This window comes from Anopheles coustani, chromosome 3 (genome assembly GCF_943734705.1).
Source record: "Anopheles coustani chromosome 3, idAnoCousDA_361_x.2, whole genome shotgun sequence".
NCBI classification, from domain to species: domain Eukaryota; kingdom Metazoa; phylum Arthropoda; class Insecta; order Diptera; family Culicidae; genus Anopheles; species Anopheles coustani.
The window spans coordinates 11,398,756-11,423,705 of record NC_071288.1 but is presented as its reverse complement, the minus strand read 5'-3'; the positions used below and the strand labels follow the sequence as shown (position 1 = coordinate 11,423,705).

General features: G+C 46.6%; 1 protein-coding gene across 1 annotated transcript; it reads right to left on the bottom strand.

The window, feature by feature from the left end:
* Positions 1-317: 317 nt before the first annotated feature.
* LOC131261091 (uncharacterized) lies at positions 318-23,059 on the bottom strand. The gene is made up of 9 exons (XM_058263003.1): positions 22,634-23,059; positions 6,466-7,206; positions 6,209-6,383; positions 4,724-5,802; positions 3,891-4,642; positions 3,617-3,813; positions 3,379-3,506; positions 2,211-3,310; positions 318-2,103 (listed from the first exon to the last, which is right to left on the bottom strand). The coding sequence occupies exons 1-9, from the start codon at positions 22,713-22,715 to the stop codon at positions 1,168-1,170; spliced, it is 5,190 nt and encodes a 1,729-aa protein (XP_058118986.1). The 5' UTR covers positions 22,716-23,059; the 3' UTR covers positions 318-1,167.
* Positions 23,060-24,950: the final 1,891 nt, after the last annotated feature.

Here is a 24,950-nt window from a genome sequence, read left to right as displayed (position 1 = left end):
GGCAACAAACTAAAACTTTCAGTTTTGTTATGTGAGTATTCTGATTCTATTTAGTCGGTATGTACTTCTTCAAACTGTCCCCGCCGGGAGTTTCAATTGGTTCTTCGAGGGTAAGGGGGCACGGGATTTTAATGTACACGTTTCAACCGCAAATTGTGCCACGAATGATTTAAAAATACATCAACAAAGGTTAGCCGGCCAGTGCCTATGTTGCGAGAACAACATCATGGAACAAATGCGAGAATTGAATTAAAAGAACAATACTGTAGATCACACTATGGAGCAGGTTACTTTAAGTTTCCTTTTAGTGGCGCACGTGAAGCATTCACGTTTGGATAAGTTTAATCTATTAAATGTTGAAAAAGTGCTCTGTAACATAATAGGAGAATCGACGGCGTTTGTGGCTGCCTTTATAAATATATACCGATATAAAAAACAAGAATGGAGCATGGGGCCATGATTACACACCAGGATAGTAGTTTGCTTTTGGTCCTTTGCCAAGATTAAAATCGAATGAGAACTGGGTTATTAACCGGAACGTATTATGTGTTTTTTTCTCTTAAACCGTAAATAGCGCCAATGTGAAGGATGCACAAAACAAACGATTAGATGGGTGAGCACCGGAGAGAGGATGGGACGGGGTATACTGAACAAAAACTACTAATTTTAGAAGAACAGAATTTGCCATGAAATAAAATTAAGATAATGCCTTAAATTACTTATCGAACGATATTATGATAATATAAAGCCTCTGCTCATTTTCTTCCTACTAGTAGCTCTCGATTCCTACTCTGCACACTAGTATTCGAACCTTTTTTTGCATCTAGTCCTCATCTAGTCTTAGAGAGAACGTCGAACAACTTGTCATGGTGGCGCTTGTCCTCTTTTCTTCTGTTCTATTCCTTTTCAACAAAATGTATACTACTCGCATACATAGACACACGTGCAACACGGTGCTTGTCGGGCGATGGCGGTACCAAACTACCGAAACATGAGTTAAAGGTGGTGGTACACGGCCACTAGGTAGAAGGGTTCTTAACGACACAGAAACGGTAGTAAAAACAGTACCTCATCGGCGCTAAACTATAACATAAACGGTTGTACCTGAGGGGCGGCGATCGGTTGCGAATCCGACAAAACATATCTTTCGCACAGGAGGAAACTCGTCTATCCGTTCGGGCCGATGATCGGTCGCCGGAAGTTCCAACTGGAGGTGTGGTTCTGCTGATGGAGGGGTTTTGTACTGAGGCTGCTCGTGTTCAGTAACGACGCGGAGTTATCCAGCTCCTCGTCGTCTTCGTCATCGTTTTCTTCTTGCTCGTCGTCGTCGTCTTCGGCGTCGTTATCACTCTTTAGGCTATAGGATTGTATGATTTGCTCCGGTCGTGATGACACGTCGGCTCCACCGTTCGCTTCACGGTAGGACGTGACCATCGGGTTCATCTGAGACCGAGGCAGGGAGATTACGGCATTCTGTTGCCGGATTAGTTCGTCGGTTGCTTCCTGCGTGCGACCAGCGTTTCGCAACACGCCACGTGGTAGTACGGTACTAACGATTTCAGGCACCTCGTCGCTGCACTCCGCCAGGAGCAGCCGCTGCCGGCTGTTGTCTCGGACACCTACCTGCTCGTCATCACAGTTCGTTGCATAATCGTAAATTTCTACTGGTAGTGTTTGTTGTGTGTTGGATATTGGTGGTTTTGGTTTCGGTCGCTGTGCGACATCCGTTTCCGCTACGTTAGTGGTGCTTGTGTTACTATCTAGGGTTGTATCTAATAATCTACGTTGGCTACTATCGAGTGCCAGTGGGGAGCGAGATTTCATAACGTACTGTGAGGAGGCGGGTGTTAAGGACGACGGCGTTGCCGAGGACGACGGGGATGAGGATGTGGACGTAGATGACGACGAGGACGACGACGATGACGAGGACGTTGGTGATGACGACGGCATCGACGTCGACGGTATGGCAGCACGAGAGGATTTGGAAGCGAAGGACAAGGTTGGTGATCGCTTACGTTCACCGGTTGTTGCGAGGGTTGTTGAAGAAATCCTATCAGAATCCTTCTTATTCGTGGATGTGCTGGATCCACAAGCTGCTAAATACTGTATGAAGGAAGAGAAAAAAGAAACAACTTGTTTAATTAAATTTTTTCCTATCTATCATCAAAATTTAAAACCTTTTTTCGAAAAAGTAATGTCTGAACTCTTACCTCGGGGCTTTTCTGGTTATGAAGTTCATCTCCGCTCGACATGACGTCTGTTGGAGACATGGCAGAAACTACAACGCAAGCATCGTTTGAGGCCAGCGCCGTTGGATTTCGTATATGTATACTGCCGCAACCTTCCCTGTTGCATTCCCCGGAGCACCCGGTGCAACTGGTGTCTGTCCGTTCTCGACCCAACAGCTCTTTGTACGAAGCCATAGCGGTAGCGTAGTCATTTGTACCGTTTACGTGCGGTGCAGGAACTGTGACGTTAAGTGGTACGTTAATTGTCGTATCGCACGTCGTTGGTGAAAAGTTTTTAACCGGTTGAGATCGATTCCGAACCACGAGACTTGTGGCAACCGGGAGTACGTTTGTGCCTAGTGGAGGAGAATTAGCATAGGATAGACTACCAGCACTACCACCGCCGAAGCCATTCGGAATCGATAATCCTCCATTCGGATGAGAACAGTTGTTCGGGCGAATCAACGTTTGCATCTCATGCATATCGCTATTGCAGCTCGACAGTATGCCCATCATTTGTACCGCAGACCCGTCGGTGACCATATGATGATGATGATGATGGTGATGTCGGCCATCGCTACTGGGCGTCGCACCACTGCCACCTGCAGCACCTCCAGCATTACCCGAGCCGGCTCCATTTGAGGCCTTCTTACATGCCTTTCGGCGCAGAACGAACCAGAGCCACGTTGCGATGAGAATTAAAAACAGGAGCATGATGACGGCGAACAAAATCTGTGTGAGCCATCGCATACTGTGAGCAGAAAGAGCACCGCCCGAGCCTATTTTTCCAGGCGGGTTGACCGGGGGGTAGTAGTTTTTCATGTTCAGATAGATTGGGATCCCGAGGCCAGAGCTGCTAAGCGCACGGATCGAGATGTTGATGCGCTCGTTAGAAGTTACGTTCGGAAAGGTGAAGCTGGTGGCGTTGGCAGTCAGGTTGGCCGCATGCTGCGTGTTTTCCTCGTTGATCCACTCGATCAGATAGCCCTGCAGCACACCATTGCTTTTCTCGGGCGGCCCCCAGGTAATGCTGATCGTTCCGCTCGAGCGATCCAGCTCGTGATTTGTCACCGGACCAGGGACTAAAAGAAAGAACAAAATAAAAACTGAATGGTTCTTCTACTATATCACCATGGAGCAGTTAACATACCATCATGCTTCGTTTGAAAGTCGACTATGTCGCTCAGTGCCTCCTTCGATTCGCAAGGTTTAAGAAAAGCTTTATACATGGTTAGAGGAAGTAGATCCTTTACGTTAAAGTGTGACCCATCCTTGGGACTGTAATAAAAGCGGAAGAAATAATTGAATAAATGGTATGTTCATATTTGACCCGTATAGGAAATCAATCTTCTCTTTCCCACTCTGCCAGCCCTACTATACGGACTCACATCTTTTGGCAATCGAACCGACTGGAGCCACCGCGCAGGATCACGTCATGGTTGACGTTCTTGTAGCACAACTGCAGACACCGATTGACTGCCTTGGTCGCAACGAATCGACTCCAAGTGAATTGGACACTACGGGCATCGATGTGGCTCGCCTGAAACCGGTTGATGGCATCGGTTCTCGGGGCCGCCGTGTCAATCTGTACGAAATAGGGAGAGTTGAACAAATGAGTGAAGATTGAGGTTCTGCTAGGGGGAAGGTTTGTGAATTACTTACCGTTTTCCACAAAACATAGCGCAAGTCCTGCTGCAATGGTTCGCCATCGGGAGCGATCGAACCGAGCACGCGCACCTTAACGCTCCGCATGTTGGGCAGCAGAATACCGGTCACATTGCCCGCCACCTTCACCCGCATCACCGTTATCTCTCGGTGTGTTTTGCGGAACTGCGGATCGTCGTAGGTCAATCCATCGGTCCGCTTACCGGATGCATCCATCGTGGCGGACTGCTGTTGCTGAGCGCTAGCGGACTGTTGGGCCGCGGCCATCGCCGCCTGTACATCGGACAGATTCGTTCGGTTGCCCTCCGCATCGACCTGAAGTGCCACGTCGACATCGACCGCATCACCGCTCGTCGCTAGCCAACCAAAGATTTGCTTCCGATCCTTGGACAGATCGAACGCGTGTTGTTCGTGCCGGTTCTCCCGCTGGTGGCTTTGGCGGCGGCGACGTCTCCTACGTCCCACACCGCTTTCTTCGTTCACAACATCTCCCTCGTCGTCGTTCCACAGCCAGTCCATGTGTTGGCTCGTTTTCGCAGCGATCTTGCCCAGCAGCGGCTCCACTTCCTCGTACGTCATGTAGTCGTCCAGCGGGTCCACAGTGCCGATGATTTGTTCGGTGAAGCTGGTTAAACTGCCATTACCATCGTGTTGCAGTTGTATCGTAAATGCCGTCGGTTCCACTCCCTCGTACTTCGGCCACCAGATGAAGATACCGTTGTTGGGGAAAAATGTCGACAGAATCGGATCTACAAGATCGTGCAAAAAAACATAATGTTTAGATGTAGAGAGAGTGAAAGGGGTGAAAAGTGGACAAAATTGAAACCTACATCCTTGTGATGCACACTGGACACCTTGCGATAGCCGGGACGGAATCACCTTCTTCATGCCGGGCGTGCCGCCCCCCAGAATGTTTTCCGTGCCGGAGATATCGCTTACCGAGCAAGCGCGCAAGAACACCGTGTAGTTCCGGAACGGTTCTACCATTCGGCCCGTTATCCGGAGGCTGCCGTTTGCGGCCAGCTGCGTCGGCGGTGAGCTGAACCAGCGAAAAGGGTCATCACCCGCCAGGTAGTACATGACGTACTCGATGCCCGGGTTAGCGTGGCTCGGCACGTTAAACGTTAAGTACAAGCTGGTCGTGTCGATCGGGAAGCACCGGATCGCGTCCAAGCGTTTGGCCTTGTGCCGATACTTCTGCTTGTCCCGGATCGTCAGGTACGTCGAGGCGGCGATCTCACCGGCCGCGTTCTTCGCCACGCACTGGTACAAACCTTCGTCCTCCGGGTCGAGCGTGTTGATGCGCAGCAGCGGATACGCGTAGTGCATAATGTAGTTGCTGCGAATCGCGCGCCCATTCTTGTACCAGGTCACAGTCGGTGGCGGATTGCCCGACACGCTGCAGTTGAACGTCATCGACGCAACGACCGACGAAATGTACGACGAGATCCGGCTGACAAACGTCGGTGCTACCAGGACGGTCACGTTGAACGTTTGCCGTTCCGCCGTAGCGTCCGGTGACGAGCGGCAGGTGAACGAGCCTTCGTGCCGCTCGACGGATGCGTTCACGAACATGACCTGGTGCGTTAAGTTGTCCAGCGGGATCGGGATTTGGCTGTGGCGCGGGGTGAAAGTCCACTGCGGTTTGCAGTAGTAACAGGCACAGTGTAGGCGAAGTGTGTTCCCGGCTGGCACCGAAAGCTGCAAGGGTTGCAGTGGCGGCATCAGAACATGGTTTCCTGTCGTCTGCGGTGCGCTGCTTGGTGCCGTGGCGCTCACAACCAGATTTACACTGGAGCTGCGGAAGTTCTTTGCCACGTAAAGATTCGAAGCGTTGCACCGATACCGGCCACTGTCCGTTAGCTGCACGTCACTGATAAGGAGACTTCCATTTTGCAGGAGAAAGAATCTGAAAGTGAAAAAACGGAAATGTCACGTCAAAAACCAAATTGTAAGAAGTCGGAACCGCATCTGGATAGAATTTTAAACTCCCAAAGTGTAAATTATTACTTTGTTGGATTCACAAGTTACAAACATTTATTTTTGAGCAATAAAAGGCTTCTGACTATTCCGAAGCGTATTATCCGCTTTATGAATTAACCGCAATATTTCCAGTAAGTTGTCATACGTGGTTCAGCAATTTAAGTGGATTCTTTTTGAAGAAACCGATTTCCAGAGAAATTATTTTTCTTTTTCTAGTAATCTTCTTGTTTTAATTTTGATTTGAATTATTTAGTCGATGTTGACCAGGCAAGTCAAAACATTGAAATAAGTTGTGTCCCTTCTGTTCGGAAATAGTTTGAGGAAGTGCGTACCTAGCATCCTTCGTGTTACCATAGCCGCCCTGCAGCGGTATCGTGGTCTTGTTCACCGACCAAGTAATGTTGGCGGCCGGATAACTCTGGAACGGACACGGCAGGATGGTTGGTTCGCACGCTCGCACCGTGATGGTGTTGTTCGGGAAGTTGATTCCATTGTCTCGGTCAAGGTCTGCAACAATGAGCAAAGAAACAAACGTTAGGGAGCCAATACGATGAGGCCAGCCTCCGACAACAAACGCTATACTACTTACAGGCAATCGAGACCGTGCACTCCGTCGAAAGAATCGAACCCTGGCCGTGGTTGCGCGGATTGTGGTGGATCAGGGTCGCCTTGCACCGGTACACGCCGGCCGCAATGTTCGCGTTCTGCCGGTTGTACGGGATGCGCAGCGTCCCATTTTCGAACAGCCGGAAGCCTTTGTGGGTTTGGCGATGGTTCTGGTTCTGGAACGAGGTGGTCAGAAACTCCAGCCCATTCCGGTACCAGACGTACTCGAAGGTCGCCAGGCCACCGCCACCGTAGTATCCGCCCCTGCCGGCGAACCCTCGACCTTGGGTCCGCACGTATCGCCGCCGCCGCCGGCGCCGTCTCACCTCGTCACCTTCGTAGTCCCGATACTGCCGCTGGAATACATCTGGCGGCTGCTGACGCTGGAGTCGATGGAGCGAACGCTCGTCGTGGGAGAGGTCGTTGTTGTTGAGGAGCGGCGCCGTGTGCGGCAGGAAGCCGTCCTCCTCGTCCTCCTGGTCGTCCGTATCCTCGTCGTAGCCTTCGTCGTCCTCCTCCTCCTCATCGTCCTCCTCGTTGTGCTCGTCCGGGTAGTCGTCGCCGTAGCTGCTGTTCGGGATGTCGTCGGTCGTGTCGGGAGCAAGCTCGGCCTGGCATGGCAGGTACACGGGCGAGCTGCGAGTGCTGGTCACGATCACGTGCGACGGTGGAGCGGCTATTAGCCGTAGCCGCTCCGGTCCTTCCTCGTTAACGAAGGCAAGCACTGCGAAAAGAAAAGAAAAGACCTCTCGTTAGTATCTACTGTTTTTTTCAGGCAGTTTAAAGATGCGATAAATAATTATGCAAACTCTTTTTTAAAGGTCAGTGTAATGTCTTATTGCCGAAAAAAATTTTTGATTTCCAAATAGACATTGCAGGACATTAAGAACCGCCATTTTCAAAGAAAAGTGATGTTTTTGTCATTGTCTAACATATGACAAAAATTGCGCATGAAATTAGCACAATGAGAAAAATAATCACCAGACTATCGAAAAACGTAAATATAACTGCAAAGTTACTTTGTAATATATTCTGCTGTGAAGGATTGTCAAAAAAAATAAGATTAGTAGGAATTGAGAGAACTTTGGAGCAGCATCCAGAATGATCACGGCGTCGCGATTTTTCAAAAATAGTGAAAGCTAAATCGCCACAACACATGCCACTTTGTGTTATAGTATTAAGTCTTTGAAAAAGTGATATCAAACACATCAATTGCAAGCGTGTTCAGTATCGATGATAGAGCTAGGGCACAAGAGAGCTGATAAGACCAACATTAGTCGTTATTCGCGAAATGATAAGAAAAATATGAATTAGAAAAGCGATTAGCCTTGACAATGACAATTAATCGAAAGAAAACCGCAAACATTCACTGCAAATTTCTCAACTAAACGATAAGTACAACATTATATTAACCTGGTTTTAGGCTTCACTGCGTTAGAAGTTATGAAGAGAAAGTGAATTTTCACTAGATGATTAAAACTGGTTTAATCAAATGACACAGAACGTTTGCAAAGGGATTGAAACCATTGGCTCAAAGTGGACCCACTTCGAGGAACAAACTTTCGAACGGACACGGGAAGAAATCAGACCACGAGAAACTGCACCAACGATCTGCTCTACACTGCTCCAGCGGGAGGCGGCGCGCGCATGTCATATGTGCGCGGTTGGGTTTATTTTTGTTCTCCCACCCCTTCACCCCGTCGTCCACGGGTACTCTCGACCACCCGCGGAACCGCATCCAAGTAGACCGCTCTGTTGAGCCGAACGAAAGAGACGGCAGCATCACGATGCAAACGCGACGATGACGATGATATGCAGCCGCACGCAGCACGCCACCCTGACCCACCGCAACCTTTGATGGGTTGTGCAGGCAGCAGCGGGAAACGGGGGGGATGCTGCAGTCCGGATGCACCAGGCCCTGGCGCTTTGCACGAGGCGCAGCAACGTTTGCCTTGCTTCCTTTCAATGCAATTTTCGCTGGGGCGAAACGGCTTTTCCGCGATCGCACACAGACACACACTCGTTCGCTCTTTCGCACACATGTTGCGCGGGTAGATTACATAAAACATGCCGAGCAACACACAACTGCAACACACACAGAGTGCACTCCTCCAAGATCAAACGAGCCTTTTTACCGAGCTCGTGGAAAACGGATCCCTAGGCGGAGAGTGGCGGGGTCTTCAATAAAACTAAGCATTAATAAAAGCGCACCGAAATGTATCAAACAAACGAGCCACCCGGGAAAACATGAGCTGGAGGAAGAAAGTGCATGCATGTGAGGGGAAAAGCTGCTAAAAGGTGCGTGCTCCTTCCTGCCATTTGCAACACGCACGCAGCATAAGCGGCGAACATTTGACGGGTGCTCACTTTCCCAAGATCTGGACCATTGCTTGCGCCTCAGTTCGACGTCACTTCAACCACTTTAATCGACGCCCGGCCACGGTACGAGCTGTTGTATGTTTTCCATGCCGTCGGAAAGCGTGCACAACGGCACGATCTATGCAAAACAGTAAAACATCACACTACAACTCATTACATAGTTACATATTTTGTTTGCGCAGCGCTTTTGACAGTTTAACTAAAAGGATTTTTCCATCCACCCTCCAACATTGCCCCGCTATTTTCCTCGCGATATTTAAACATACCGCGTCCTTTGTCCTTTGTCGGGGGGCATGCACATTTTAGTTGCAAATAAAAAAATGTGCGTGGGTGAAAATGGGATATGGGAGGGGAGTGGGGTGCGCCCGGTAAAGCATGTAGCACCAGAGTGCCAACAACAAACACCCTCTCCCCTTTTGCTTGTCCGGGGATTGATCGATGTACGATCGATGTCGGGGAAAGAGATAAATCAACCGCAGCGCCGATTAAAATCAGCCAACAGTCCGTGACCAGCAGCGTTTATTAACAAAACAAATTTATTAAACAAAACCGACCGAAGGTGCAACCACTCCGGGGCCGTTTAAAAGGTACCGCGGCGGAATTTTCCCCCCTTCAATCGCTGTTGGTTTTATTTTTTAACATCGCGAAAACTGCCGATGTTTAGCAGGGCTTTTGCGTGCAGGATGGGAAAACTCGTTCCGATTGCTGGATATGTTCATATATGAACCCTTTTGCAAAAAGAAAAATTCTCTAACGGCATTGATTGATCATCCGTCAATGTGGCGATCGCGATGCCACGCATTGTGTACGCGCGCTTTCGACTTTATTTATGGAACACCTTTTCGTGCGACGGGTGCACTACTGCGACTCCTTTTACTATGTTGTTTATTTGTGCGACAGATGTCTTTCACAGGAAGTTTCGACACCGACGCACCGCGCGAAAAGGGACGATAATTTATTTACCTTACGCATCTCATCCAGCCGTCGGGATGGCTGATGGAAAATAGAAACATCCCGCGCGACGTACCATGTCTCGCTTGATGGCTCGAGATTGATTGATTCGGGTAAATTGTGCGTTCAAAAACCAAACCGACGCGAAAGAAACTAAACAGGCAAACAAACAACAAACAAACAGCTACGAGCGGCGGCGGCAACAAGGAAAGCGTCGGCAACAAGCGCAAAAAAAGCTTAACCAATAAATAAATAATATGGCAAAACCAGTACAGTAGCACAATGTAAGTCAATATCAATCTGGCAATGAAGCAGCTCAGTGTAAACACGCATTCATAGCGCACGCAAGTCACTCCAATCAACGGTCGCACATGATTGAGCTGTTGTCGGGGCGGTTAAGAAAGACTTTCTGTTTTTTCTGCGCGAGTTCCATCGCTCAAATGCCGTAGGAAAGATCTTGCACATACCGTGTTTGGGTAGGGTCTTTGGAATTTTAATTGGCTAATTTTATGAAGTCACCTCTTGGGCAGCAGTGCCAAACATTGAACAACAAAGGTGCTACGTTTACGGTCCAATGATATCATCGTAAACACATCTAAACCCTAGTCAGTGTGCTGGCCTTTTTAGTAACATTTCTTTCAAGAGAATTGATAGAAACATCAGGCCTAGGTAGAGAACAATTGGCCAGCATATGAACGTCGAAAGTTGATAAGTTTCACAGCTGAGAAGCTTGGTCGAAAAAAAAACCAAGAGATTGTTGAGGGCATTGCTAAACCGTATTCCGTTTTGAGTCAAACAAGTCCTAGAAAATGGCTTCGCTGATGAAAATGAAAACAAGATCCGAAGTGTGATCGGCACTGCGTAATCCATAGTAATGAGCGACGGGCAAGTGAGGGACCCAGACAATCTGCCTTTAAAACTAGTCTCAATCTCAAGGACAACCAAATTGGACAACTGTCTGTAGCGCCAGCAACACACATTAGGCATAGACACCGTTTTATTCTCCGTTTTTATTGCCATCCTAGACACAACACGGTTGTCCCCGAAAAAGTTCTACCCGACATGAATTATGGAACAGTGGAGCTTCCCGGTCCATTTCCATGGTTTGATTTGAGCTGATCTCCAACTACAAGATGGAGGAAAATAAAACTCGATCGCAAGGGAATGTATGCTTGCCAGGTACCAAGCACAAGAAAGGTGCGTAAAATTATGCTAACACATCAATAGTTTCAACATACGTTTGAAACGCGTTCTTTGTACATTTATGTTATTATTTATGCAACGTTTTATTGTTTCTTAAATTGTTCTTGAGTTCTCTTTTGTAATGCTTAAGTTAAAGTTTACAGTTGCAAACATGTTATCGTGATCATTACAATAATCCTATTTCTTTTTTGCATTTACTTACTTCTACTATGACTTGTTATACAAATAGTTTTGCTGAGCTTCTATTAGAATATTTGAGTTTGGGCACAGCTTCATGGGGAACCGTTGAATCACGAATAGTTTTATATTGATATTTGAAACCTACAGAAATCTCTTCTTTTAAAACTACATTAATGATTACAAGCTTTCTCACAATTTGTTTGTCTAATCGGAACGGTTGCCAAGTCTCCGTATTGAATATTTTAAAGTTCAAGTTTCAGCGAGCGATCCAAGTTATTCGTTTGATGACAAAAGGTTAAACTCAAAACAGCATTCTTTCACCAGGGAAATCAACCTCCTCGAGGAGGAGATAGTGGCGGCCTCTACCCGTGTCAGTTTTATGCCAGCCATCGGATTTAATAGTCTCTCCCGGCCGCTCCCTTCCGTCACACCATGCCGGCACGGATCGGGCGAGGTGGTGATCGCACGCAGGAATTCAACAACAATAAAAAGGCACACGCACATTCCAGAGTTTGCTCTACGATCGATTTTAAAGAATCGATCCGCGAGCATGAAGAAACGGGTAGAGAAATGAACAACGCATGTTTAAATGTACCTGCCTGTGTGTGTGTATGTGTTGCGCGTTTATGCGTGAACCTAGGGAAGCGTGTTGCGAAATATTGAACCAGGAAAGAGAGATATTGTTCGAATCGATGGCTTAAAAAGTGATTAAAAGCCGGTGGGGATACGATAAGGAGAGGAAAAGGGAAATCTTGACAAGCAAACAGGATTTCATTCCACAGGAAGAGGTCGCAGAAAGCGTGTGGAAGATGGAAAACCACACCAGATCACTCAAAGAAGCCAAGAAGAAACGTACCACCACCTCTTATGGTGGTGTGGCAAGGAAGCGAAGTGGTGCAAAGATTGAAGGAGCTCACGCATAATTAATGTGCTTTTACTTCATCCTACCCCTCCCGCCCTTGGTGTGGCCCCTTCTTACTCAACCAAAGACCCTCTCTGTTTCGCTAATGCTTCGGTGCTTTTGACTATCGTTCGCAGCGGCTCTTTCCATCTAATTCGAACTATTGGGTAGCCTCTTCAATGGGAAGTAACACAATCGCACTCAAGGAGACAAACCTCATTCTTATACAGGAGAAAGCATTTGAATGAGAAAATAACATACTAGAACATTCCTCACCACACCACAAGCCAACACCACCACCAAGTATGCTTTTAGAGCGAGTTGAAGAGGAAAGACTTCAACCGAGCTTTAAGCGACGAACCCCCCACAATTTGCTCGATAATAATCGCAACAACGAAAAATCGACACAAAGCAGCATCTCATCTAACGCACTTTGCGATCAAAGGCGGCCATACACCGCGGTATTTGATCGATCCTATTTGCCCTTTAAGAGCGATTAAGATCGCGTTTAAGGATTTGGATTAAGAATTTAGAAAGGTTTTAAAGTATAAATTATGAAACAAACTGTTCGCCAGTTGTCTGCCCATCTACCCTCATCTAATGCTGGACGCACAACGGGATGCCAAAGGGAAAGGCGACCGTGAGAAAGATAAACCCGTCAGTGCTGAAGACGAAAAGTGCGTGCGAATGGTGGCAGAAACGCACCACACAAAACCGGCGTCCGCTACATTCCACCAGACCAGGAGGGAGGTTTATTGAACTCCAAGGCCCGCCGCCTTTGGCCACCCATTTCGTTGTCTACCGTCTCGGCACGAAATCCCGCACCCCCGCCGCGCCCTTCTGCTCCAATACTCCAACAAAGATTGCCAAAACTCGCAAACAACCAGAAGCCGGGGAAAGAAAACCAAAACACAGGTAAGCCAACTAACGCCCATTCGCCGTTCATCCACCGATCGGACGATCGATCGATACGCACTTTTCCTAATTTGGCACTCCGTTTCTTTTTCCACGCCCTTTCCACCACCTTCCTTTGACCCGGTTGATGCTCAGTTCGCTCGGTGGTGGCGAGTCTATTGGCCATTAGCCGGTAGTGCGTGAGTGCGTACAGCGTTTGGGGATGTCGGATGAGAGAGAGAAAGAGAAAAAGAATGAGACGTAGCGATGGAGCGAACGTGGGACAGAAAAAGTGCGTAGCCGAATTTCACAACCGCCAAAATTATTTAGCGAGCCCTGACGCGGAACGCGTCCGACCGTTTGGAAGTTTCCTTAATAAATTTCCTAACTGTTTCTCTTCGTCGTTCGCTCTTTGTCTGCTAGCTGTTCTCCTTTCTATCTTTTCTTGAGACAATGAAGTACGTAATGAAAATTGGAACGGAAACTGAACCGTTATCAACGCGTTCGGCGAACGCGGGGCGAAGGATCATCTTCAGTTTGGAAAAGAAAAGTATCTCATGTTTCATGTGACTTTTCTTGTCGACCGGGGTTGGTAACCGCTAAACGCGAGCAGTTTCGCAGATACGCACGTACGCACGCACGCGCCAGCTAGACGCGACAATTGAATGTACAAATTATGTTATTTATCCAACATTTGGTAACAGCCTTTGCGGGGTCACAACAATTCACATGTGGTCAAGAGAGTGCGTCGTACTGCGCAAAACGACGCCATACGGAAATGACGCTTACGCACCACGTGTGAAACAAATGTCGAACAAAGCGGCCGGACGCAAGATGCCAGCCAGCAAAAAGCCGATAGGAAGGTGTGAACCATAGACATATCATAGAAGCAGAACGTGAACAGCGGGAAGCAACATGATCGAAAGCACAGTCTGGAGTGGCCCCGACGACCAAGGATGTCTAGAGGACACACCGTGCCTGGCTATGGGCCTCTGTGTTGCCTACTGTGCTTTTATTCTCCTGTTTTCTTCTATGCCTGTGGCTATAGTTTCCTAATCCTCTTCACCCATAGACGCCGACACCTCCACACCCCTATGGTCAGCTCTAGTTCTACGACGGGAAGCGTTTGACATTCCGTGGGTCAGTGGAATAAAAACCAAAACCGACAAGAAGATAATGAGCGCAAAAAAAATCCCGTCGAAACATCTGTGTTTGGCTTCTTTTGCGCCGATTCTTAGGAGAGTGGCCTACGACTTCTAAGTCTGCGCAACACGGTTCGAACGCCTCCAGCAGATGGAAGAAAATAGACGAAATATTACCGACATAGGCAGACACCGAAACGATATCCGGCAAAACAAAAACGGCCCATCCTGTTATTGCGCCGTTCTAAGACGGAACAGTGACGGACAATAGACGTCCGGAATCTCGCAAGATGTTTGCGCTATGCTAATGCTGTGAAAAGGCTATTGGAAGTGTTTCGTTGTACGTTTCATCCAGAAGGTTGTAAATAATATTAATATTTTATAATACCAACGGGACGTTTCTTTTTCTCCCTCTATTTGTTTCCAATGTTTCGTTAAGTTTTTATGTCTATCACTTCTTAGTGCTTTAGTTGACATTACTGCACCCTTTGGACAGACATGTTGAATTCAGATAAAGTTGAATATGATTGGGGGAAACCAGATTTTGGTAGTGCCTCATATTGATTTATCATTTTTTAATGGTAAATGAATGATTGATCTATTAGAGTAGTTCAGCAATCAATGTAAATCAGTATTTCTCCTGTTCAGATTCATAAATTTAAATTTTTCTTTAAACTAAATAAGTTAATAAATCTGAAAGTATCATCAAAGGATTTAACTATCTTGGAAGCTTCATAAAGGTGTACTATTGATTAACTAAACTCGACATATTCAATTATGTGATAAATGAGGATTTGGATAATCTGAAACGGTGCACAAAATTGGGATAGTGTTTTGTCCATTTTTTTTGCTTGTCTTTTATGAATCTCAAAAACTTATGAAGTTGACAGATTGATTAATCTTTGGGGTTTAAAGCACCTTCATGTAGAGATTACTGTCAGATGAGCTAATACAATTAGACACATATTTTAAGGTGTCACAGTTTCATCTGCGTCCCCTTGATTTTTTTATTGGCTCCGACACATAATTTTTAAATAAGTAAGGATCTTTACGATTTATTATGATGGCGATAAAAATATAACTACTTTCACCGTGTTCTGATGATTCTAGTTTGATGCGGAACCTCTTCAACAAAAACCACGTCGTTAAAATAGAACGCACTTCACTCAGCTCAGACAAAAAAACACCATAAAAACTATAAAATAGGCTTTCAAAGCTTGAAGGAAGATGCCGAGACGGATTGTGGTAGTTAAAATGCGATAGGTTGAGCGAAAACCAAACGCAGGGCAACAAGGGCGAACAGGAAACATATCGTTTTTTGTCCCAGACACCACCAACCCGTGCGGAAGAAAAGGGGCAACGGGAAGAGAACGAGACAAAAATCTTGGCCGCATGGGGCGCGCAAGGATGCGCGTGCGAAGCCGATCGCGGACACATTTTCGCGGCGACGATCCAAGGGGGTTTGGCGTAAAGATTTGCGAAGAAAACAACCTTCCGCGAATGAAAACCAACACATAAATCATGCTCGCAATTATGCGTACGTTTCATTCAAAAGTCCGCTAACGCAAACTTTCGGCGTTAATTCGCGACGAATTTCTCTTCGCGCCGAATTTAGTCCCGAGGGTAATGAACAGGCTTATATTTAGCATCGTAGCAGTATTATTGTAGAAGATTGGATTTTTTTTTGGTGTTCAAATTGTTTGGATGTTATATTGGTTGCCTAAAATTTCCTTGTTGATCGCATTTGCTTTCATCGTTTAACACACTCTAGTTCACTTCTAGTTGACGAGTTCGACGACTGAGCGATGCAAACTGTAGTTTGTCCCCTATCGCTCTCGATTGAATGAATGATTAGAAAGCACTCCCCGCGGTGGTAGGTAGAGGTATATAATACCATTCCAACACATGCATCATCGGAGAAGACAAGCGAAAAGAAACCGTTCCTTACCCTTGAAAAACGGGTTCGGGAGGGACCAGAGAATTGCCAAAAACTGCGAGCACAACAGGCAAGGATCGGCGGCAAATATGGGTAGAGGCCCGCGTCGTGTATGTGCTTTGTGTGCCAAAAATCCTAAATCCTAACCCAATCCTAGGAGTGCGCCTCCTGCTCGAGCTTCATCGAAAGGAGGGGGTTGGTTTGTTTTTGGGACGTTTTCTACCTGCGCGATTCACGACCGGCACACGATTTTATTCATTCTTGGCCATATTTTTTACCACGTTTTTCTGCTTTTACCTTTTTCGTTTTGTTTGCTAAAATGTTTTTGCAATGTGTTGCGACCCGCGTTCGAGATTTCCTCCGCTGGCCCGGTGCGTTTATGGCTTTGTTTTGGCTTGGCGTCGGCCCAGAAAAAGCGCCCGAAGAGACAACATTTGGCGCGCAGGCGAGTAGCATAAACCGCGAAACCCAACGCAGGAGACGGGCCCGGGCAAGCGAGCGGGACCCCGCGCGAAGGGTGAAAGGTAGAAAAATCTTTAAATTAAAAAAAAAAAGACCTCAATAAAACTAACAGTACCACCGAACCAGGTGGAAGAAGAGATGGAAACGATAGGACGCACTATAACTAGCAAAACCAGAGAAGAAGCAACCAAAACTTAAACGCCGAATAAAACACGGCCAACTGAACGAGCGCATGGCGCAAAGAATCCCCCGAACGCCAGCAGCAACAAATGCCAGCGTCAACCCCCTTTTTTGTCTAATTTTTCGGCAACCCGTTTCTTCAGGCATCGGCATCACTTACTTGCCGTGCGTCACCCCCCGGTCTCCCGGTCCTTCGGCCACAACCCGGCGCAACTTCTTCCCTCTTTCTCTCTCGCGGGCTTCGTTTTCTTACGCTTCTAAGGCGTTCCTTTTTTGTGGGTCCCTCCTGTCCCTGTGCGTTTTCGGCAACCGGATCCGAGGGGCAGCGGGAATCCCTAGCCGCGGCGGGGGGGGGTTTGTACCTAGTCGTCGTTAGCGTCGCTTTTATGAAGCTTTAACAAAATATGCTCGGTGATGCCGGCCGTATCCTTGTTCCTGGGTTCAGCTATTGCCAAATTACACCTTCTACAGTTTCGATCTGCAATTTTCGAATACGTTACGTAACAGTGCAAAAACCAGCACCACAACGTGAACGCCTTGAGCGAGCGTCGCCTGCAATGATTTGCATGATAGTGAGCCTTTTTTTTATCTCCACAAACAACTGTATCGTCATTATCGTTGACGATTGACACGTGCGCTTGGGTGATCGCAAAGCGACGATAATTAATTGGAGGAAATTAACACATCGTTCAAAATTATCCCGCAGACGTCGGAGCAGATCGTGACTTTGTGTAAAACCGAAATCCGAAAACCAGATTTTTCGCTCGTGGAATCGACAGAGATACGAAGGAATATGATTGGTGCCGTTTAGTAGAAAGAAAACATTGGAGATGAAGTATTAATTTATTGAGCAAAATCGGTTCATTTAGATGTGCGCAAATGTACGAAAATAAATTCAATCGCAGAAGGACGTATTTATACACATTTATTCCAACTAGAGTTTCCATTTAGTTGAAAGAAAACATTCTAGATGAAACATTATTTTTTTACGCAAATCCGGTTCTTTTAGATGTGCGCAAATATACAAAAATAAATTCAATTTCATAGTGACTTATTTACATACATTTATCCCAACTAGAGTTTTGCATTTCGTTGCCAACAAACACTTTTATCGAAATTTAAACGAATCACAAAAATAAGTGTGAAAGCTAGAAGCGTTACGTAACGCTTGAATGTTTGGGTTCCATCCATCCATTTCCAATGTGTTGTGAGTGGCGAGTAAAAGTTTGCTTTTACAAATTAACAGCCAGGACAGGGCGCGCGAGTGATTAATTAATTTAGTTATACAATTTTCGTCACAAATATCCCGACATGACGTATCTAAACAATTCGCATATGATAATCACTGCTTGAGCAGACTTTTATTTTTTTTGTTTTCAATTACTTTGCGCTTTGTATCTAACTTGGTTTTAAAAATTTGTTTAAAAAAATGCAAAAACAAGAAATCAAACAAAAAAAAAGGCTGGGTTACCTTCGCGTGGCAGATTAAGCATACATTCGCGCGACAAATATCCATGACGTGATCTAGTTCCATAATTTAGGAGATTGAAAAACAAGACCGGGTGGTTTGGTTGACAAACAGGTTCTTAAATCTCCGGATGAATGCATTCCCAAATTAGGTCCACAACGACATTCCGTATTTCACTGCGTCGGGAAGAACCAATCGCTAGGAAGGCAGCGACCGTTTCCAGAATTACTGAGAATTGACGAGAAAAAGTGTCGAAAGAAAGGAGGAAAAGCAAGCCAACGGAATGCAGATTAGGAGTGAAGTTTTTAATACCATTTTAGTTAACAGCCCACTGTAAATGTCGACTTTCCTTGCACAAATGATGCGCCCAGGAACAATGTAGTTCGTATTCTGGAGATAAATGTAACAATTGCCTACTTCTGAGTGTATATTTTTAAATATTTTACTGGTTCACGAAGAGGTTTCCTGCGAAACAAACCCATAATAAACGTGTAAAATGTACAAATTTACCGTAAAAGCGCATACCAGGACATGGAAGGGACAGACGGCCGGATCTCTTGAGGAAACTAACGAAAAACTAGTCACCCACTCGCCCTGGCAGCAACATTATGGCCACACTGACTCACGAGGCCCGTCGTGTTCGTTGGAATCGCGCCCAAACGCCCACACAAGATCCATCCATCCGGGAACAATCGATCCTCACCGTCTTTCTATGGCTGTTTCTTTCCGATGCGACCGAAGGAAGGAGGCTCCGCGGGAAGCCCAAACCGTCCGTACACTTCACCGTAGGGCGTCCCATGGGATGTAAGCTAATGGCTTGAGCCTTTCGGTTTTGAAGATTTTCATCCATCTATCCCCGATTCGAACAGCCAAAGAAAATGTGTGCGTGGGACAACCAAGATCAAGCACGCCATATCGCGCCGGATCGTTGGGATGATCCGTTTGAAAGACGGGACAACGCCACGCATTCCGAAACGCATTGCATACGCATGTGTCAGCAGCATCGACACTTAAAACGTCGAACGACGCCAGCGTCGGGTTCTCTCTGGCTATGCCTCCGTTTTATTTTTATGCTCTCTCCTATGCTCTACATCTATTGTGGGTCACTTTATTTTCTTCGGTAATTCGTCCACTCTTCTCCTGGAGTTTGCATTTCCACTTTGGATTGACTCTTTTTCTTACTTTTATCTGAGAGTATATCGTTTTCTACATTCCTCTGATGGATAGTTTCGAATGAAAGTAGAATGGGAACTTCTTTTAAAATTACTGAATAATGAAAATTTGTTTACATTCCATCATGATCGAACAAGAACTGATATCCAACGCTTAAACACGCGATCGAGTCCGTTGCTCGCATAAGTGATCGAAAGGAAGTGACACCTTTTTTCCCTCTTTCATTCGAGCCTACCCCCGGTGTACACCCGAGACACCACGTGTGCATTAGAGATGCGTTAGACGGCGGCCGGAAAACTAGTTTACCCAGCATCCGTGAGTGCGTGGGCCGGGGTGTTGTTTGTAAGCCGGGGGACGCTCAACCCAGCTCGAGATCGACCCGAGCGTGGGCTGCGTTTCCTGAAGATGGGGAAAATGTGACTTGCCACCACCGTTGCGTGAGAGTCGCTGCGTTTGCTTCAGAAAGTCTTTCATTTTCCATTTATTTATTTCATTATGGAACACAATCGGCACGGCGAGGATTATCTCTCCGCATAATCCATCTTCCGGCACTCACACCGGGGTGAAGAAGAATGGAACTTTTTTCCGAACCCTTTGGATTAAAAAAAAAAACATATTTTTTCTCTTCTTCCTTTAACTCCTTTAACGTTCGCCTGTCCTTATGGCAGCGTTTGTTTTTTTTTTTTTTGGTTTTGGTGTGGGATGCACATTGGTTGCATTACGACGACGCCTCCTCCTCGTGGTGGGCGGTCCAAATGGGGTGAAGACGTAGGGGGATGGGGATCGATGGATGCATGCCACGAAAAGGGCCCCTGACAAAGCGGGCGACGTACATTTCGACACACACTCCTGTCCCTCACCCTCTCTTCAGTTGGGGGCTGTAGGCAGCTTTCTTATATGCCGGAACGGTAGTCGCGTGCGTTTTGCGGAGGTGGACACGTACCCCACACGCACGCATACAACCGTAAGATCAGCGAGGTGGTGGGCAGGCACGGATGGATAATGAATTAATAGAAAGGGAAGGAATAAAAGCACACTACCGTCACGAGTTCTTGACCAAGCGCGGAGTCGTGCGAGTTTTTGCGCGTTCGCCTTGGCGGACACCTTGGGACTAGGAAAGAAAGGCACTGCAGAGGCAACTGGCAGAACTGACGTGTGGGAGGCTCCCCGGTACGATTGCAGCACCGAGCGTTGGGCCCTTGGTTTTTTCTGTTTTGTTTTGTTTCGTTTTTGGGCTCCGGTAATTAATGAGCCAAAACATTATCATGCTCGGCTCCGGCACGAAACTTGCCATTTACCCCTTTGCTCGGGGCTAGACCAAGGGACGGAGGCAATGGTTCGGGGGTAATGTAACATTTTACCAATCTTTCGTGCAAAACCTACTGTGCAGATGGGTTAATAGGTTGCCAATTAAATGCAAAGCAAAATGGAAATGGAAAATTAATGTATCTCTCTCACATTGCTGTAAACCAAAAAGGAACAAGTTTAAGCCATTCTAAACTGAGATTGATTTAATTCGCTTCCATTTGAAGCATGATGAATATTAAGAAGGCCTATTATTTTCCGAAAAAGGGTCCAATAGATAAGGGCTAAGGACCTTGCATTAAGTACGCTGAAAAATTAATGAACCCAATAAGGATCTAAGCAAGGATTTTGTACAAATAAAAGAAAGAAAAAATATGTTACAAAAATCTTCTCTGGTTCAGACGGAATAAATTGAGAATTACCGTCAACGGAAAGGGTGGGTTTACAAAGCATGCAGCAATGCAACGATATTCTATTGCAATCCGGAAAATTACAGCTTTTCCGGCGTGAACTGTCATCTGACCAACGCCGGTAGTTCGATGGAATCCGTTTCAATCCTTCACACACACACACATGCACTCCCTTAAAAAAGGGACTGATATGCCTGCGAAGCAGATGCTGAACATGAACAGCTGCGCAGCATTCGCACTTTTCAACGATATCCGTTTGCGAAGTAGATTTTCTTTTCGACGGCACGTTTCGGAAAACAAGTGAAAAACAGTTTAGTAGATGCCAAATGATTCGCCGTTGTGGACATTCATGGGAGTTACTAGGCAAATTGGTTGTATAATTTTGGTCTGCTTCGGACGCACTTGCCATTTCTGCGCATCTTCCAACTATTGCTCCCTCTCCTCCCTCCGTCGTCGTTGTTTTTGTTGTTGTCAACTTGCGAACAGCTAAAACAAGCTGTGTTGACTCTCTTTCTCTCTCCTTCCTTCTTTTTTTGGTGGGGAAGGTTCGCTGCTCGCCGTATTATCTGCTCCGACTACGAGCGCCACGATTTGCACGCCATTTTGATTGTTTTGACACAATTGTGCGTCAGAGGCGGCGGGCAGGGGGTGTCAGAAGATCACCCACGTATGTTGATGCTTGTGCCTTGGGTGTGTTTGTGTACGTGGGAGTTCGTGCAAACGCACGCGAAATGTAAACTTCCGCGCGCGTCTGGAATGTGGTAAAGGTCGTCCCCGCGCGTGGACCACCCCGACGACGGTGCGCACACACGGCGAAATCCATTGTGTCAAACGAAGACAATCAACGGTAGGAGTGATACGAAGAGGCGAGGGGGGGGGGGGGGGGGCAACGCGACTGGACGCACCGAAAGGATCCATTGGTGTGTGCAGTGTGGGTATGGTCAGGTTTTCGCACAGCAAAACCAGCATCCCCGGCCGATGCCAACTTTGGAACTGTTCGTCAATAGGTCAGTCGTATTTTCATCTAGGAAAATTAAGAGTATTGCCAAGGAATTCGAAACGGGGTTAAAGATTTCAAAATGTCGATACAAAATTTCCACAAAATTACATTAAACACGTTACGTTATTCTCAAGCCTTGCACAATAAACATAGATAAGAAATATTGAGAACAGCTACTCTGCCAACGATAATGTTATCATCAGAAGTCACTAATGGACATGAAGCCCAACTCTGAAATCAATACGGAACTTTTTAATTTCGGAACACAAATTTAATTGAATTTGCAATTGAAACGGGCGGAGAAACGCTGAAAAAGAAGCCTATTTATGTAATCCAGAGTATCGGATTTCTGCATCAGTCGTGTATTGGTCAGTTGCAGATAAACCAAGCAACAGCGTTAATGCCTGCTCCTACTAAAAGTGCCCCAATCAAAAGTGGCCATTTAGGTCAAGAAAAGTTTTGGGACTTGTGTGTCTAACTTGTTTATTTTTATTTTTTCAATTCACTGGGAAGGTTATAACTACAACAAAAACGAACCCCTTTACAAAAAAAATTAACAACACTCACCTGACGTGTCGGAGGTAAATCCATTCAGCAGTAGCAGTCCTATTGTAAACACAATGCTAAGTCGAAATGAGAGCAGCGCCATAAAAAATCCTTCACCATTTGGAGTTGTTTACGTTCGAAAATGTGTAGGCCTGGCTAGTGGTGGTGTTTCTTTTTTTCATAATATTTTACAAACTCTTGCGCTTCACACGACACTTTTTCCACTATTGCTTCGGGCTGCACACATATAAACAACACACTTGCACGCTCGATGTTCTGGGAGCCGTCAACCCCTGAATATCCGCTTCCACCGGCGATGTTGTTGATAGTTGCTGCGTCGTGTGTGATGTTTATGTTTCTGGTTTCAACTCGGTCTCGTCACCAAAACAACAACAAAACTGCCTCCCAATGGAGGAGGGTGCTATTGTGGAGGTGACGATCTTCTCGCCTTCGGACTCCTCCACCTCTCCACGACGATCGAGGTTTCGATTGCTTCGCTGACAACCACCACTAATACACTTCACACCTGATGCTGGCCACACAGGCAGAATGTTGCCGTTCCCGCGCCCACGCACGCGCTTCTATATGCTGTCCAGGATGGCGGACGCCGGCTGGAAGAGGAGGGTCGCTTACCGGTGCTGCATCGGTTTGCAGCGCACCGTGCACCACAACCACACTCGCTGTTTGGCTCCCTTCCGCCCTTTGCACAACACCTCCAAACCAGATGCTGATCTACGGTTGATGTTGTTTCGCTGCACTTTTCATTTTGACCGGCACGACGAATCCCGGCACTGCGTCTGTGTGTGGACGAATGTGCACGCACATACTATCGGTACGGAACTCCACCAAACATAGGCACCCTCGGAACTATGGTGTTCTCTGCTGTTTCCACCCCGGGCTCCCACGCACATGAAGAATACGAAGCACAAAGTTGTCTTCAAATGTGACCACGCGAGGTATTGTCTTTCTCCTTTTGTTTCACTATACTTTTTTTCTGCTTTTACAAATCACTACCACTTACGCACCAGGTGGCGCTTACTTAATTTGCTGCTGGAAATTCATTGGGAAATCATTCCTTTGAAAAGTGTAAATGAAAGAACGAATGACGGAACAGCAAACGCCATTCAACCAAGCAAGCGACTATTATTACGGTGCCAAAAATCGTCAGTACGGGGAATATCGCCTACTTGATAAATAGTTGCAAGAAAACATCGCCTTGGTAAAGCCATTCAAGGACTTCTCCGCAGGACTATTCCGATCAGATAAAATTTTCACGGATCTGTGTTTAGAATCAAACAGGAATCTTTCATATGAACTAAAGAAAATAATCAATATCAAATCTTCACAAGAAATTCAAAAAAACACAGTTAAGAGAAGGTTTAGAAGGGTTATTATAGTTTTCCCGTTTTATTCTTTGAAAATCCCATAGAAAATCACTCTGGCATTCTTGTGATGTTAACTTTGCAGTCTTTTGAAGATTTTTCCTGTATCTTAACAAGGTATGTTCATACTTTTTTAATACTTGCAATAAATGAAACGTGCGTCGAGCACTAATTTCACTCGCGTTACACTAAACCCCCCTTCCGAGGGAAGGAATTCGTTCCTTTTGGGTACCATTATTTCGAGATGCGGCATTTCACAACAGTGGCCGGTGTGTGCGAAACAAGCTCGTCGTCTAGCGGCAGAGCAGACCAACCAAAAGTGTCGCATAATAAATGCGATTTATTGTGCCCAATACCCACAACAACAGGCCACGCCGCTCAACTGCCAGCCTGGCTGGCCTTCTACGCACTAACTATTAACAAATTGAAACACCATCCAACCAACCCAACGGCGGTGACGCCAATAATAATGGCCACAGCTCCCTGGAGGCCACCACAGAACCAGCCGGAGCACCCCGTCCAACTCCAGGGTGTGTATTGTCTGTATTTTCTTCTTGTTCTATTGCGTACGCACAATATGCCGCGCAATGTTTTCTTCCTCGCCGTTCCGGGATAAAAAGCAACTGTTTCCCGGTTTCGAGTGAAACCGGGTGACGATGATGCCGCGGGAAGCGACGCGACCGGCGGGCGGTGTTGGTGGGTCCTTGTGTTTTGGTGACAAAACTTTGTGCGGCCGGAGGATGATGAAGCCGGGAGACGTTGTCTAATCGAGTGGTTTTGTGCCGTTGTGTCGGTTTGGTATCTGAAATTGTGCACCACACAACACACCGCACGTACACAGTTTCTTCGGCATGGCGTGTATATTAGCAGCAGCAGCGCAATGTACGATCCACCGACTGTGCACGCAAACACTCGCACGCACACGCACCATACGCATGAGCATAAATTAAACATAC

Bases quoted from the DNA above. Each gene is read 5' to 3' on its own strand.
- LOC131261091 (XM_058263003.1), bottom strand. From the start codon at position 22,715: ATGGCGCTGCTCTCATTTCGACTTAGCATTGTGTTTACAATAGGACTG. The intron at 3,311-3,378 runs GTATGTTAACTG...TCTTTCTTTTAG, and splicing joins CTTTCAAACGAAGCATGATG to TCCCTGGTCCGGTGACAAAT. The intron at 2,104-2,210 runs GTAAGAGTTCAG...TCCTTCATACAG, and splicing joins ATAACCAGAAAAGCCCCGAG to TATTTAGCAGCTTGTGGATC.